At 37.0% G+C, this 17,347-nt stretch overlaps 1 protein-coding gene across 1 annotated transcript in view; it reads right to left on the bottom strand.

Annotated features, from left to right (window-relative positions):
- The window catches only part of LOC145266339 (poly(ADP-ribose) glycohydrolase-like), a 96,853-nt gene that overhangs the window by 15,625 nt on the left and 63,881 nt on the right, over nt 1-17,347 (bottom strand). The window contains exons 12-16 of the mRNA XM_080121929.1: nt 16,788-16,948; nt 12,237-12,316; nt 8,812-8,948; nt 2,914-3,061; nt 1,737-1,815 (exon numbers count right to left, since the gene is read on the bottom strand). Of these exons, the coding sequence (XP_079978055.1) occupies nt 1,737-1,815; nt 2,914-3,061; nt 8,812-8,948; nt 12,237-12,316; nt 16,788-16,948 (605 nt within the window). The remainder of the gene's footprint in view (nt 1-1,736; nt 1,816-2,913; nt 3,062-8,811; nt 8,949-12,236; nt 12,317-16,787; nt 16,949-17,347) is intronic.

The raw sequence follows: 17,347 nt of genomic DNA, 5'->3' as shown, positions 1-17,347 counted from the left end.
GTACCTGAGGGGGGGGGGTAGAAAGATCCCACCATCTTTCCAGCGACCTTAGCAACAGACTTGATGTACGTGTTCCATTTCAGATCAGGAGTGAAGGTCAAGCCCAGATGCTTGTCAAAACATGGGGCTTCTCCTAGACGAGAGCCATCCATTTCAATTGATGCCAGATGGGGATCAGAGCGTTGATGATGTAAAGATAGGAGTTTGGTTTTAGATGCATTAAAGGTAACCAGCCATGTCTTCCCCCACTGAACCACTCGTTCGAGATCAGAGAATTTAGTATGGAATCAGTAATTGTTTCGGAATGGGAAAAAATGTTGGAATTTTCCCATTATTAGCTAGCATATCTATAAATATAAAAGCGAAAATGTATGTATGTGTGTTCGCTTTTTCTGTATGTCTACAAAAGGCTTTTTTCAGAGAAGCGGTCGGTCGGTTCACAACTTTTTAAAACTTTTCATATCACATATAAATCGTAATATCTCACAGTTAACAACGAAGCTCGCCTGTCTATTTAATTTGCTCGATTTCGGGAAGATAAATATTCAACATTTTTCGCTCGCCGCATGTGGGTTTGTCTTTTTCCTATAACATCTTAGGAAAATAAAAATAAAAAAAAGCGTCCCCGCAGTAAATGAAATACTATCCCGCAGTCAAACTTGACCTCATTAAGTCATTAAAACGAGCACCTGCCAAATCCAAGTAATTGAATAAATTCAAACGTGTTTCCGTTAGCATCTCGCGGTGGGGCAATGGTTAACGTCGCACGTTTTTTTTTTTCACACTTTAATTTACAACTTTACCTCAATGGTTCCGGTTCGATCCTCATACTTACCTACCAAAACATTTTTTTTTACCCCCCCCCACTCCATTTTTGGGACTATTATACCATATTTGTCCAAATTTTTCTGTGTATGTCTATTTAGCAGTTTTGCATGGTGCTGACCTTAAATTTAAATATGTTAAGGCCTTGAGGGACGTTTGGGGTTAAATGGAGGGGGGGCAAATGATGGACTTAGTCATTTCTTTTTTTTTTGCATGATGCAGAACTCAAATTTACATATGTTAAGGCCTAAAACTGTATCGTTTGATTATTTTCACTAGGATTTGACGTCCCCTAGAGACTTTTGGGGCTAAATGGTGGGGGGGGGGCATGTTAAACTTAGTCGTTTTTTATGCCTCGTTCACTGTGCACTCACGGGGGACCAGGCATTCTTCACTTGTTTAACCTGATATCTGTTGCACAGTAATTTCGCTTTTATCAAGAAAAACGAAAGGAGTAAACTTTGACTTACTGACAATTTCATAACTTCCTGAAGAATCTCGCTTAAACGTTTCCAGATGGAAAAAATCGATCATGATGAAAAAAAACTAACCAAAGAAATAACAGTTATCTATGTGCGAATAGTTCCTATATAAACCCGGCCATTATTTTCACAAAAAAAAAAAAGAAAAAAAACAAAACTGAAAATTCAAGGAGATTCAAATGGAATTCAGGAAAGTTGTTTGTTCATACTTCACTTGTTTGTTATTATATTTTCTTTATACTTACTTATTTTGATAATCACCTGCACTGTTTGTTTATTTTCAGCAGGATTTGACGTCCCCTGGGGCTAAATGGGAGGGGGGGGCAAATGCTGAACTTAGTCATTTTTTTTTTATGTCTCGTTCACTGTGCACTCACAAGGAACCATGCATCCTTCACTTGTTTGTTATTATATTTTCCTCATACTTACTTTGCGGATTTATCTTGATAATCGCCTTTCCAAATAAACGAGCTGGCGTAACCAGAGTAATGACTAAAGCGTTCAAAACCTGTGGAATAATAAAAAGAAAAGATAAGAAATTAACGCGCACACACACATATATATATATATATATATATATATATATATATATATATATAAGAGGTGCCTTCAATCAGTTTCCAGACTTTTTGTTTTTTTTGTACAGGCATTTAAAATTGCCGTAGAACATTCAGTATATTATCATGAGATGACTGACCATTTTTTATGATTTCCAGGTTCAAAACAACAGCTCTTGTAGTAATAGGGGCATAGACCATCTCCAACTTTTGTAGATGCTTTTGTAGCGACAGCTCATTTTACGGGGTGAAGGTATACTGGCCCCACGCCCAACCTTCCCAGAAGGTACATACAGCGCGCCTAGCCTTCCCAAATGGTCACCCATCTGGTACTGGCCAGGCTCAACATTGCTTAACTTTGATGATATGGTGAGAACCGGTGTGTCAACGTGATTGTGCCGTACAGTAATTGGAATACACCCTACTAAAGCCCGATAATCACAGCTGGTGAATTTCAAGAATGCAATCTGGAAGTGAGGACAGAATGATTTACAATGAAATTCTGTTTTAAACTCGGGTCAAAAAAAGCCACAGAAACATATGGAATGCTTCAGACTACTTTTGGACCATCTTGCATGAATCCAAGCATCAGTTATTGAGTGGCATAAGAGATTCAAGGAAGGCATAGTGTCTGTGAGGGATGATGAGAGGTGTGGGAGGAGTAAAGAAATCACAACACCACAGAATTTTTGCGGATAAGAACCGTTGTGTGTCTATAGAGACAATGAGTGCACAGTTTGATGTCAGTGTGGGAACTGTACACACAATTATTCACGGGGAACTGAAAATGCGGAAGATTTGTGCAAAGTTTTTCTCAAGGGTGCTCAGAGTAGATCATAGATTATTTGACTAAGATGAGCATCAAGACAGTACCTCACTCTCACTATAGTTCAAATCAAACCAAACCAAACCTGTAACTAAATGTCTGTTGTTTCACTGAGAGGGGGAGGGGGGGGTCAATTTTTTTTTTTCCTTATCTTTGTTTCATTGCAACTGTCTGCATACAACATGTAGGTCCCGAGTGTTGACAAAAAAAAAAACAGACAAACCTTTGATTATGAGACATTCATTATTTTCTAAAACTTCCGTGAAAAGTCGAGACAATATTAATTCAGGACAAATGACAAAACGAATTTCTTCCTGGACGCATCCACTCCGTAAAACACCACCGCCAATTCGTTTGTTGGCAAAATCAACCTATCGTGAAAAAAAAAAAAAAACAAAACAGCAATATTTAGAAGGAGTCATACATTAATCGTTTTTACAGTAATTTAAATTGATCGATTGGAAATGGTTGAGAGAATAACTGAGACAAAAATATGAAGAATTAATTGGATGAAAACACTTCAGTATAAATTAGAGGGGTCACCAAACTACTGCCCACGGGCCAAATTCGGCCCACTGACGGTACTTGAATTTGCTTGATAAAACATATGGAACACAAAACTTGGTGATAAAATTTCAATTTTGAATATTATGTTTAGAATACTAGGAGATTTTCATGCTTGCAGAGACCTCCTGATTGCTTTGATTTTTAAATCAAGCATTTTATTTCTCCCAGCTCTCCTCTACCGCGTTTGCCATACTTTCAGTAATTTGTTTCGCAATAAAAACAGTTTGGTGACCGCTGGCAAAGTTCAACAAAAAAAAATTGATCTTTGTGAGTGATAAGACAAAAATATGAAGAATAAATTGGATGAAAACGCTTTTGTGTAGACCAACAAATAATTGAGCAGAAAATAAGAAGTCCTATAAAATATCAGATGAAATGCAGTTTGGTTTCATGCCTGGGCAAAGTATCACTGGTTCTATATTTATCCTGAAAGAAATGCTAGAGAATTAACTTGGAAAGAAGAACAACTTGTATTTTGCTTTTGTGAATCAGGAGAAAACTTTCCAGTAGTATCTTTCCAAGAACCACAAGCTTGTGGAACTCTCTTCCTGCTGACCGTTTTCCTCCTATCTATAACCTTGGTCTTTTCAAAACTAAGGTTAATAAGCATCTCCTATTTTTGCAATATTCATCTTTTGTTCTTGTTAGCTCCTTGTATCAATAGCTTCATGCCTTGTCTGGAGCGATTTCCATAAAAAATGCCCAAGTTAATGAATTTTAGATGCAAATCAAAGTAGAATAGAAACTGGCTGTGATGCAACAGAGTGCCAAGAACGGTTGTCTGGTCGGCTTTGCATAAACTAGGTGAAGATTGTTCAAACAATGTATAAAAAATACATCATCACACTGTGTGCGTGTCAGATAGACCCTGCTTTTGGTCCACAGTGCTAACACTTTGCCAGTTATTAAAATAGCAGAAGTTATCTGAATCTCTTCCATCCACTTTTAATTTTAGTTTGGGCCTGGCAAGTCAGAGTGCTGCTCAGGCAATTAAGAGGTCAGAAAGTAGACCATCCCCGTCTCGAGAGGTGAGACAGAAACAAAGAAAAAACAATAAAACAAACGAACGAAAGCTGCTCACAGCTACCAACTAGTGGTGCTGGTTCCGAAATTTCAGGCTCCCAAGAACGGATCGGTTTTCGGGTCCAAGCTCCCACAATGTGGAGTCGGTCCTCGAGGTCCTGTCTCCCCAAAATAGGGGGTTTGGTCCTTGCTAACGAAAGTTAATAAGTGAAAAAAGCATCTTAACCTAGCCCAAGAGCCCGGTGGTGGATCCTTTCCAAATAATTTGTGTTAAAATACATCATCACACTGTGTGCGTGTCAGATAGACCCTGCTTTTGGTCCAAAGTGCTAATGCTTTGCCAGTTATTAAAATAGCAGAAGTTATCTGAATCTCTTCCGTCCATTTTTAATGTCAATCACACTAGCCGTTGCGAAGATGCTGGAAGGACATCTCACTTGTCAGTTACCAAAAAAAAATGTTTGTGTAACCACATGCAATGCGCATGAGAGTAGGCAGGCCCAGCTGAGGTGCAATTCGATTATGGGTTTCAAAGACACAGCTGGCAGCAAACGTTTTGGAGTATATATGTATATATTAAAATGTTACAAGAGATCAGAAATACATTAGTTCTACAAATTCGATATATGGGGGCCAGCCCTTGCTTATATATGTTCCAACCGGAATTGGCAGCAGTGGCTTGTTTTCAATGATACCCATGCTTATTTGACCTTCTGTAATATTTAAATAAATAATATTATGCTCTTATATTAAAACTAGCCTGGATGCCCAGCGTTGCCTGGGTGTTTGGAGGTGTGTGCTGAAAAAAAAAAAAAAAAAAAAAAAAAAACTGGTAGTACGCAGGTAACTCGTACAGTGAAGGAAATAAAGAATGCATTGGGGGGGGGGGGGGGGGCACAGTGACGTCTTTGCTGTTGCGCCCATCAACAAACCGGAAGTGACAAATGTTTAAATTAAGGCTAGTCAATCGAAAAGAGGCGACTTTCAAATATAGGCGAAAAAAGCTGCCCCTCCCTGCAGAAAAATGCCCAGTTGAGGATGAAGGAATTATAACCCTTATTCTCGAGTGGCCTCCAGGCCTTGATATTAGCCAATTTTTCGATATTGTCGTCCAAAGGGTGAAGCTTCAAAACAATTCCGATCTCGTGAAAATCCATCACCTCTGTTGAAAGTTTTAGGCAGACATACATACATTTAAACAGACAGGTGAGATTTATATTATAGATTTCCTTTATAACTGAACACTTTTCATTCCTACGAATACCACACAGTATATATATATATATATATATATATATATATACATACAGGGTGGGACAATAAAATTGTCGCTATAGAAAAGACAACATGATTCCATTTCTGCTCTTTTTTTTGTTGCAGACAATTTACTAGTTGGTCAGTTGTGTACAAATCCCAAGAGTGACAGGAGCCTTCTATCATGACAAAGTGACACAATGTTCAACAAGTGAGATCGGAGATGTGCCACTGTACAACTCATGCTCTCTACTGATCCAAGTTATGACAACAGGACCATTGCCAGCACCCTGAAAATGCATCACTGGATTGCCATGAATAACAGAATGCGCCCAAAGTGATGAAAACAAAGTTCCCGTTCACGATTATGGTCTTTGGTGTGGTTTCAAATGAGGGCCACATCATATTACTTCACATCTCCGAAGTCAGCTTGAAAGTCAACACCAAAGTGTACCTGGATCTGCTGAAGAGTGTGGTGATCCCATGGTGTAATCAAGTGGCTTCTGGCAAACCCTGGGTGTGGCAGCAGGACTCAGCACCGGCCCACAAGTCCAAAGAGACTCAGGCTTGGCTTCAGAAGGAGTGCTATGACTTTGTACCCTTCTTTCACAGCCTCCACCTTCTCCCCCGACCTGAACCGGTTGGACTACTTTCCTTGGCCATGCGTCGAGAATATCACCAATATGACTTCTCACAATATCAAAGCCAGCCTGATCACCGCCATCCACCGAGTATTCGCCAAGCTCCCGCCGCCGCTTGTGGAAAACGCATGCTCCCAGTTCTGGACCCGTATTGAGGCTGAAGGCAGCTACATTGAATAGATGTCAGCTCTCTACATAACAGAGTTACCTGAACTGATTTTTTTTAATAAAAGTTTTAAAATAAAGCTGTAGTGTTGTATTCTTGAGGACGACAATTTTATCGTTCCGCCCTGTATATATGAGGTGTTTGCAATAAGTTTCCAGACTGCTATATTATGCTCTGACATAAAATTTCCTTTATAATTGAGCACTTTGTTGGGGTTCTTCCCCACAAATACCACACAATAGTGTTGGGATAATTAATCAGAATTGGGAATCGAAAAAATTCTGACTTCTTTTGAGGGTATCGAAGTCGGTATCGGAAAACTTGATGCCTATATTCTGATGCCCAAAACGATTCCGCTAATTATCTTTTTATTTGACACCTCCCTCACATGTTTTTAATTTCGAAAAAAATATATGAAATACTCATACGTGTTTTTGTGGTAATCAGGAAAAATTAACAACTTTATAGTTAGTTATATTTAGAGATTTAAATTCAGTATGTTATTGCTGTACATCTTATGAGATGACTGACCAATTTTTAATTTTTATGATTTCACATTCAAATGAACAGCTACAGCAGAAATTGGAATACACCCTACTAAAGCTTGATTGTCACATTTGATGAATTTGAAAAATGCAATCTGAACATGAGGACATTTTAAAAGAACGATATGCAATAAAATTCTGTTTAAAACTTTTTAAAAAATGCTACAGAAACATATGAAATGCTTCAAACTGCTTTTAGAGTATTTTGTATGAATCGAGCATCAGTTTTTGAATGGCATAAGAGATTCAAGGAAGGCAGGGAGTCTGTAAGTGATGATGAGAGATGCGGGAGGAGTAAGGAAGTCAGAACACTAGAGTTGATTGGCCAAATAAAGAATTTTATGGATAAGGACCAATAAGTGTGTTTAGAGACACTGCACAGTTTGATGTCAGTGTGGGAACTGTGTGAACAATTATTTGTGAGGAACTGAAGATGCAGAAGATTTGCGCAAAGTTTGTCCCAAGGGTGCTCAGAGAAGATCAAACTATTTGACCAAGATGGGCATCAAGACAGTTCCTCACCCTCCCTATTGTCCAGACCTTGCTCCCTGTGACTTTTGGTTAATCTGTAAACACAAAGAAAATCTTAGAGGCTGTCGTTATAAAACAATTGAGAAGATGAAAGCGGCTGTGATGAGGATCATTGACACGCTGATACAAGAGGATTTTCATGGAGCCTCCAAGAAGTTGTTGGAATGGTAAAACAAGTGCTTTGCAGCCGGAGGAGATTACTTCAAAGGACACTGGAGATTCATGTGTGTATTATCAATAAAATTCCCATACAAAAAAGTCTGGAAATTTTTAAAGCACTTTACGTATAAGGAACTTTCTGTGTGTGTTTGTATGAGTTCCCTATGGTTCAAAAATAGCTGGGCCTTTTTTATGAAATTTTACACAAAGGTACTTTATGAGCCTGATAGTGTTGTTAGATAGGTTTTGTACTGGAATGTCTTTGATAAGTATTGATAATTGATAATCAAAATAATCCGATGAAAGAAGGAACAGGTGATTTTGACCAAAGTTAACACCTTACACAGCCTGATATCACAGGTGTATTTGAGAAGTTTTATTACCAGACAAGTCGAAAGGCTCGACACATAAAATCCCCAATATGTTCTTTGCTATGACAGGGGTGCATTCGAAATGGATGTTTCTGTTTAGAGAATAATTGAAGCACAATACTTGACTTTTACATTTTAAACTTTAATTCAAGTCATTATATATAAAAGGATGGTTCGTAAAAAATAAAATAAAAATAAATTGACAAAAAATGCAACAATTTTTCAAAAACAAAAAACGGTTGTAAACATTATCCATTAGTGTTAAAATTTGAAATTAATGTTTTTCATAATTATTTTCAAAATTATTTTGTTAGTGCTTCATGAAAAACCTTTGCCCTGCTCAGGGGCTCTATGGTATCCTGAGGTTTGGGAAATCCTGGTTTAATGGAATGTATAATTTGACACAGAAATATATGAGAGGATATCTGTCAAAGGATTGAAACAGTAGACAATGGGAAATATCAAACATTCCAATGGGAAAAGAATGTTTATATAAATCAACACAAACAGAAAACAGGGCAATCAGCCAGAGAGAAGCAACCCTGACACATTTTTTTCACTGCCAACATCCACACCCATCTCACACACCTTCAGAAATGTCAAAACACCAGTAATAACTTATAATCCAAAGTTGATTTATCAGTGTGAAATAAAAATATTTGTTTTTATAGATCAGCTGTGTTGTGTTTTACTTGCTGTCAGTGTGTATATATTTTGGAGTAGTGATAAAAGTAGATTTAACAATTATATATAGACTGAAAAGTGCATTTTGAACAACCAGCTGCAGGAAATACATAACATAACCATCCACATATACTTTCTCCACATCTGAGATCTCATCCGTCTCCACTGTCTTGTACTTACCTCTAAAAACCCTGGGCCAGTATCCTCAATAGTTCCTGTAGAAGAACAGTAGAGTTCAGATAGAGTTGTTTGGGATGTTACCCAGTCTGGAAAATCTTGCAGACACTGTCGCTGGAACGTTATCGTACCATTTGGCACTAAAAGAAAATATATAGACATATATAGTTGTTTTGTTTTACGGCATATCAACCTTTTTCAGGTTATTTATGTTTGAAATTCTTTATATATTTTAATATTTATTCATGATGTTTGGTTTGTTTGTTTTTTGTTTTGTTTTTTTTGTTTTACAGCACATCAATCCTGTTCCGATTATTTAATGTTAAATCCAGGCTAAGGCATTTATAGAGGAGTAGTATCATTTGAAGATCACCTACTTACTGCATCCTTGACTGCTTTTCCTACGAGGGTTAGAGTTTGGAGGTGTCAGAGTTTTTTGGAAAGAGTTGGAATTAGAATCAAATTTGGGTTTGTAAGCTAGTAGTGGGTTGGTTGTTTTTTGTTTTATGGCATATCAACCCTTTTTAGGTTATTTAATGCCAAATCCAGTGATTTTGAAGAAAAAATTTTTTTAATAGAATATTTTTTTTTTTCAAGTCAGTTTCTATTCAACCCATACTTGTGACCCTAACAGGTACTACCACTCTGGCATTAATATTAAAAAAAAAAGAACTACTCCAACCTCCCATCAACCTCTGCACGTTCTTTTGACAATGGAATTCATGACTAAATTTGTGAACAAATAAAAATTCCTTAATCTACTCTTCAAGCACGCAATCAGTACTTACCAATTATCAAAAGTTTTTTTTTTTTTTTTTTTTTAATGCAATTTAAGGCTGTAGAATATGGAATGTGTGTTTTTGGCATTAATATTGAAATAAATGAATAGGATTTTTAATTAAACAATTGTTCAAAATTAACAGAGCACATAGCATTGTAAGAATCACACACACAATTGGAAAAATTAGTTCAAGAACCTGTAGCCTAGTCCCTGATCTGGGTAGACACTATTTTGAAATGGTGATAGCAGCTTTGTGTAGAGTAAAAAAAAAAAAATCATACCAAAATTTAATTTAAATTTAGTATAACAGTTGTTGGTTGGTTGTTTTACGGCATATCAACCCAATCCAGTGATTTTGAAGAAAAAGTTTTAATAGAATATATTTTTTTTTTCAAGTCAGTTTCTATTTAACCCATAGTTGTAACCCTAACAGGTACTACCACTCCGGGTCAGAGTGGACCTGGGAGCAATGGCAATTAAGGGGTGGTTCCACACTCCCCAAAGCTGGGCCTCACCATCAGATATAGTTTAAGGTCATACCCAGGACAGCTAGTAGTGGGAGTTGGATTCTAAAAAAAAATGTTTTCCTTTCTTTACAGATAAGATGTTTCTTTATCGTTCTAAACCACTTTCTTGCATCTGAGGCTAATCTTTTATCCGTACCAATCTGCTATTATACAATATATGGAATACTACTGTTATATTTGGGCCAATGAGTCTCTACCCCTTTGGAGGGTTCTAGAAACGTATCTATAATTTAATCAGCTCAATCCTTTCTTTTTCTCTACAACCTCTCAGACATAACATTGCTAGATACATAAATACTGTGATGACATGTGTTCTTCAGAACTGTCTGATCAATTTTTTGGGGTTTTTTTTTCGATTTTTGTTGGTAGTTGCAGCTTGCTGAACTCATTGGTATCTGATTGTAATACAGCTTCCTATTCCAGTAGTTTCTTTCCAAGAACCACAAGCTTGTGGAACTCTCTTCCTGCTGACCGTTTTCCTCCTATCTATAACCTTGGTCTTTTCAAGACTAAGGTTAATAAGCATCTCCTATTTTTGCAAATAAATATTCAGCTTTTGTTTTTGATAGTTCCTTGCATCAAACAGCTTCATGCCTTGTCTGGAGCAGTTTCCATAAAAAAAAAAATCCAAGTTAATGAATTTTAGAAGCAAATCAAAGTAGAATAGAAACTGGCTGTGATGCAACAGAGTGCCAAGAACGGTTGTCTGGTCGGCTTTGCATAAACTAGGAGAAGATTGTTCAAACAATGTATAAAAAATACATCATCACACTGTGTGCGTGTCAGATAGACCCTGCTTTTGGTTCACAGTGCTAACGCTTTGCCAGTTATTAAAATAGCAGAAGTTATCTGATTCTCTTCCATCCACTTTTAATTTTAGTTTGGGCCTGGCAGGTCAGAGTGCTGCTCAGGCAATTAAGAGGTCAGAAAGTAGACCATCCCCGTCTCGAGAGGTGAGACAGAAACAAAGAAAAAACAATAAAACAAAACGAACGAAAGCTGCTCACAGCTACCAACTAGTGGTGCTGGTCCCGAAATTCCAGGCTCCCAAGAATGGATCGGTTTTCGGGTCCAAGCTCTCACAATGTGGAGTCGGTCCTCGAAGTCCTGACTCCCCAAAAGTGGGGGTCTGGTCCTTGCTAACGAAAGTTAGTAAGTGAAAAAAGCACCTTAACCTAGCCCAAGAGCCCGGTGGTGGATCCCTTCCAAGAGCAAAAGTTTCGCAGCTGAGAGAACAGATACTACACTTTGATCTTATATATATATTTTATTGCTGATAAAAAAAAACATGAATTATACAATATTAAAATTGAAGCAATGTATAGAAAATTTGTATTAGAATATGTCATCACACTGTGTGCGTGTCGGATAGACCCTTCCTTTGGTTCACAGTGGTAACGTTTTGCCAGTTAAAAATCGCAGAAGTTATCTGAATCTCTTCAATCCATTTCTAACTGCACTCACATTTGTTTTTTTTTATTTTTACAAAGGAGTCACCACTTATCAAGGGCTAGAGGCCACTTAAGGATAAGGGTTAATGAGTGTACAGTAGTCGATGGGACAATATCGTAGTAATCGTTAGTAGTGGAAATTCTGTAAATTTGTTAACTTAAGTGGAACGGCTCATCAAGAACTTGTTTACTTTGGACTTGAAGACGGCCATATTGTAGTCAATTGGAAAGCAGGAAAACAAAAGACAGTTCCACAGGCGTACAGTTCTAAGAAAGAAGATTTGTTCATTTATTAACGTTTAGGTTTCGGCACAGATAAAGAGTGGGAGAAATTATTGTTATGAAGATATTGAGAGGACATCTCGCTTGCCAGTTGCCAGAAGAATTTGCATAGCATGAGAGTAGGCAGACCCAGCTGCGGCACAATTCGATCCTGGGCCTCGAGATAACAGCTGAGAGCAATGTTGTGGAGTTAAATGTATATATATATTAAAATGTTACTAGAGGTCAAAAAAAAACATTGGTACCGCAAATTCAATATATTCGATATAATCAAAGTAGAATAGAAATTGTTTGTGACGCTACAGGTTATGGGTACATCTAGTGTTTCTTAAAATGCTAAACACATGTAACATTTCTTGGTGATTGTGAACAATAGTCGATACTTACTTTTTGTTGTGACACGCCGAAAATAGTGCAATATACATTTGAGCTTTTCCAACGTGCGAGGCGTTACATTCTGGTATAAACTGTAAAATAAAACCATTTTGAAAATGAACAACAAAACATTTAGAAATATTATGTTTCTGAAGTTTGGAGACTTGCATAAAAGAGTGCGCATGAGCACGTGTGAAAATAGCAGCAGCAGCCGAAGGATATCTGGCTAGCAAAAATATTAGCAGCAGCAGTAGGTGTATCAGAAATTTCGTGAAAATAGTGAATAATTCCACCCTATCTTTCCAAGCTTATAACTCCTCGAAAAATGTAATTCAAGCCCTAATTTTTTTTTCAATTAAAGGAGCAAGGACCAAGGTTTCATTAAAAAAAAAAAAACAAAAAAAAAACAATGTGTTTTTTTTTTTAAAAAAGGTTTTAAACTTCGGACTTTACAGGTAAATTTCTAAAAAACGGGGGGGGGGTTTGTTTTAAATTTGAATATATTATTTATTGACCTTTTCTCTTCAATTTGTGATATATAAGACTTTGAAACACAAATTAATTATTTACTTTTTAATAGAAACTTGAAAATGGGGGGGGCGTGAATTTAAAAAAAAAACGTTTGTCTAAAATATTATATTCGGTTTATTGGAAAGAACATAAAATTTCACATTGACCTTGAAAATATCGTAAAAATAGAATCAATAGAAAAATTTTGATAGATTTTTAAAGTTTAAAAATTGAAAAATATTGAGTTCGGAAAATTCATTACTGTTTAAAAAAAAAAAAAAAAATATTTCTATTACTTTTAAAACAACTTTAATAGTTTATTTTGGAAGTATAATCCATAAAGAAAATAAATAACCCACTTTTAACAGAGAAATTACGAGATTTTTATATTTTATTCGCAGTTTCGTGTTAGGGGTGTCAAAAATTCCTACAAAAATTCTGATACACCTACAGCAGCAGTCGTTAAAGCATGTATGTAAATTACAAAGTGTGCACGAGCTTGCATCACAAGAAAAGAAGAGAGAAATACTCCATGTAGTCAGGAGAGAGAAGCAAAGTGCACGCTGGACAAGATAGATATGTGAAAGTTGAAGGCAAAAAAGCACTGGCTGGTGCCGGCGTCAGGTTCGGCGACAGAAACTTTTAAGAAAAGCATGTGTGCGTGTGAAGAGACTTTGGCAAGAGAATGAAATGCGTTGTTTTGGAAGAACCACAAATAAATGCATTTCATTTGCATATAAAAAATGCGGAGTTGGATTCTTTTATTTTCGTTTGTTTGTTCTTTCTTCAGTATTGTTTGTACAACGTTTTCATGGCATAGCGGATAAAGTACTTGGTGAAATTCCATTGTATGTTAAATTCTTTTGGAGGTTGTAGGTTCATTGCTCAGTGTGGGCAAATTACTTAGGACTTCTTCTCGTTCATGGCAGACAGAACAAGAACAGTCCACTTTGTTCTGTTCTGTTTTTGTTATTTGAAATTCTGTGAGTTTGCCAAGATACTATAATAATGATAACAGATCCATGGCATAGTGGATAAAATACTAGGTAAATCCAGTTGTAAGTTACACTCTTCTGGAGGTTGAAGGTTCAACCCTCAGTGTGGGCAATACTCAAAAAAAAAAAATTCAGAATTATTTCGTCATGATTGATGTAACAAGAGCATGCTACCCCTTTCTTGCAATGTTTCTTTTTCTATTTTCAGTAAAATGTTTTCAATGATATGAGCGCATGGGAAAATAGCAGCAGCAGCGAAGGATGGCTGGCTTGCGAAGAGATTAGCAGTAGCAGCAGTAGTCGAAAAACGCATATGCAAATTAGGAAGTGTGCGCGGAAAGAAAAAGAAAAAAAAAAGACACCACGTGCTCGGGAGAGGAAGCTGACGTTGAAGAAAATGGACGAGTAAAATCAAGGGCAAGAATGGGCTGGCTGTGGCCGGCATGTGGTCGGAAGAAGAAAAATGTGTACACCGGGCGGAATGGACAATGGTGAGAGACTTAAGTGGTGTCGAGACGGGAAAGTACCGGTAATAAAAATAATGCCGACCAGGCAGTGTCTTAATGAATAGCAATTGTCTGATATGAAGGAGTATTTCCCACAGTGGTCAAAGCCGATTGCCTTCAACTCCTGTTTATTTACTTTGTTTATAACGTTACATAAGGTGTGTCTGATAGGACAGCGTTCTATCAAGGGTGATCCCCAGGTACAAGGTAATGATGTTTGCATATGCACGGAAGCAACATGGTTATCCTCATCACTATGTTGCATTTAGGTGATGTGCAAATACGATTGCCAAAAGAAAAAAGCTCCTAAAGAAAGTAGCCAGAACACAATGGGAAGCTTCCCAAAGTCCTCAGAACAACAGCAATCCCCCTCTGCTACATTGTGGCAGAATAATGTGCCCCAGCATGGTTTCGGAGCCAACACACAAGATCAATTGACAAAAAATTCTGAGAAACCATGTGTATTATCTAAGGATGTCTGAAGTCAACCCCCAACACAGTTGCTACCAGTAGCAAGCTCAATCGCACCACCCCTCGTAAGGGGGAAAAGGAGCAACTTAAAAATGGATTCAAAACGTTGAGGAAGACACCAGGGACAGCACTTGTACAGTTTAATCAAGACATTAAAAATAATGAAAATATCAAAAAAGGTTATATTGTACGTATCCGTTTTGGACTGAAGATCCCCGAAAAAAAAGAAAAAATTCTCTTAATTTGATTGAGTGAATTTTTTTTTTTTTTTACAGCGGAAAAACACATTTTTATGACAGCACGTTGAAGGTAGATATCTTGGAATTTTTAACACGCCACGGGGAGGTAACTCAATGTAAAGCGCCTTTCTACAACTTAAAAATCAAAAATCTCAACTCAGTTAAGACATGGAAGGAGGAATGGAGAAGCAATACTCCCAAAGGTGGAGATATCATTGAAGACCCAACTTTGCATGTCCCAGGTTTTGCTACAAATAGTAAGAAGCAGTGGGTAGCCGCAAACCAGATCAGAACAAGACACTGCAGGACTGCAGTAAACAAACACAGTTGGAGACAAATAGTCTCCCCATCTGCCCAAAGTACAAGGAAGACTCCAGGACACAGACCACCTGATCCTACACTGTTCAGTCACCCAATTGGAAGGAAGCTATGCGACAGCCCATCTATTTGAAAACAATTTCTCAGACTGGAATATGTATATTAAATCCATTGTCAAGGTCTCTGGAAAAATGGTGGGATCATTTTACTGCTTCAGGAGATGCAATTTTCTACCTGTATAAGAGCCAAGTACATCCTAGGATGGAGTACTGTTACCACATCTGAGCAGGAGCTGCTTGAAGACCTATCCTGCCTTGACAGAGTTCAAAATAGACTTTGTAGCCTAGTGAGGGATGCCCTTTTCTTTTCCCTGCAACCTCTTTCCCACAGAAGAGACGTTGCAAGCTTGTTTCTGCTTTATCATTATTTCATGACACGTGCTCGTCTGAGCTCCAATCTATGATCCCCTCTTGCCAAACTTTCACGAAAAACACTCGTCTAGTTGAAACCGCTATCAATAATTTCCTTCACTCTTCATCTGTGCCTAAACCTAGATTCCATGAACAAAGTTTCTTTCTTAGAACTGCACGCCTGTAGAACTCTCTTCCGTTTTCCTGCTTTCCAACGTATTACAATACGGTCATCTTCAAGTCAAATGCAAACAAATTCTTAATGAACCGTCCCTTTAAGTAATCCAATTTACCAAATTTTCTACTACTAACGATTACTTCGATATTGTCTCATTGACTACTGTACACTCATTATCCTTATCCTTGAGTGGCTTTTGGGCTTTGATAAGTAGTGACTCCTTTGTTAAAAAAAAAAAAAAAAGTGACTAAAAATAGTGATGTAGAGGTCTAACCCATATAATACTACTACTACTACTACTATATTACTTTGTGTGTTCTGGGATAAACTTAGCCTTACTTTGGTAATGTGTGGAGAAAAAAAATGGCCACCGAGTTGGAGTTCTTTGTAAAAACTGAAACTGAAAAATTCTGTGACAGAAAGAAAATATCATATCCCAAAAATCACATAAATTGATCAAGTAGTTTTATTTTTACAAATAAAATAATTTTTAAGTGATTAATGGGAATTCGTAGGCATTACAACAAAAAAAAGTCTTGCAAGCTTGAATAATGTTGAGTTACTTCCCTTATTTCTTTAGCCTGTTTTCAAAATGGCATCAGGACACAGTCGCTCCTCGGTTATTCATAAAATTTGATTTTCTTGTTTAGAAATATTACTTGATCAATTTACGTGATTTTTGGGATGCAATATTTTCTTTCTGTCACAGGTACGTACACCATACAGACTATTTTTTATATTTGTTTTTGATATAAGGAGAATTCTGGAAAAGCACTGACAGATTTCTGTCATGAACTCCATAAGTAATCATACAGTTTTTTATTTCCAGGTGCAAAGTGTAGTATCAGTTCTTCATCTTTCAACCGACAATCATTCACAAACTCAAAAAAAGTAAGTCATATTCTACTTCAACTTGAAAAATTTTAAGAATTTTACCTCGAGAAATTTATGCTTGGGTAATTGGAATATTCCGAGTTTCGTTTGAACGTATTTCGCCTTGGAAACGTGCAGAAGAAGGCATTTGCCAAAAGCGAAGCCACCTGCTGCTGGCTAAATGTGATGCTTTTGTTGGTGTTCTTTTTGAGAAGCGGAATCGGCTGGAATAAAAACAGGGGAAAGGAAAACAAGAAAAACAATTATGAGACAGGGTGGGGGGAAAAAAAATCACTTGAAATATCAGGTTTTCAGGAAAATAATGTCAGTTTTTTTGTATATTTCAACTTTATGTTATATCTCTCTTAGTCTGTCTATCTATTTGTCTGCCTGCTTCGCATTTTCTCAGAAACTACTGGGCCGATCTTGTTAAAATTTTGTATGGACCTTTGTTATGATAAGGTGCAGCAAACTAAATATTATGGTATCCATTCAATGCGCAGTTAAGAATTAATAAGTATTAGTCTTTACTGCAAAAATGAGCATGAATTGGTGCGTGTATACATTATATATATATATATTAGGTTGGTGCAAAAATAATGTTGTTTTTATATATATATATA

This window comes from Euprymna scolopes, chromosome 41 (genome assembly GCF_053919585.1).
Source record: "Euprymna scolopes isolate OS-2025 chromosome 41, ASM5391958v1, whole genome shotgun sequence".
Classification (NCBI taxonomy): Eukaryota; Metazoa; Mollusca; class Cephalopoda; order Sepiida; family Sepiolidae; genus Euprymna; species Euprymna scolopes.
The sequence above is the reverse complement of the archived record's forward strand: the minus strand, read 5'-3'. Positions and strand labels throughout refer to the sequence as shown.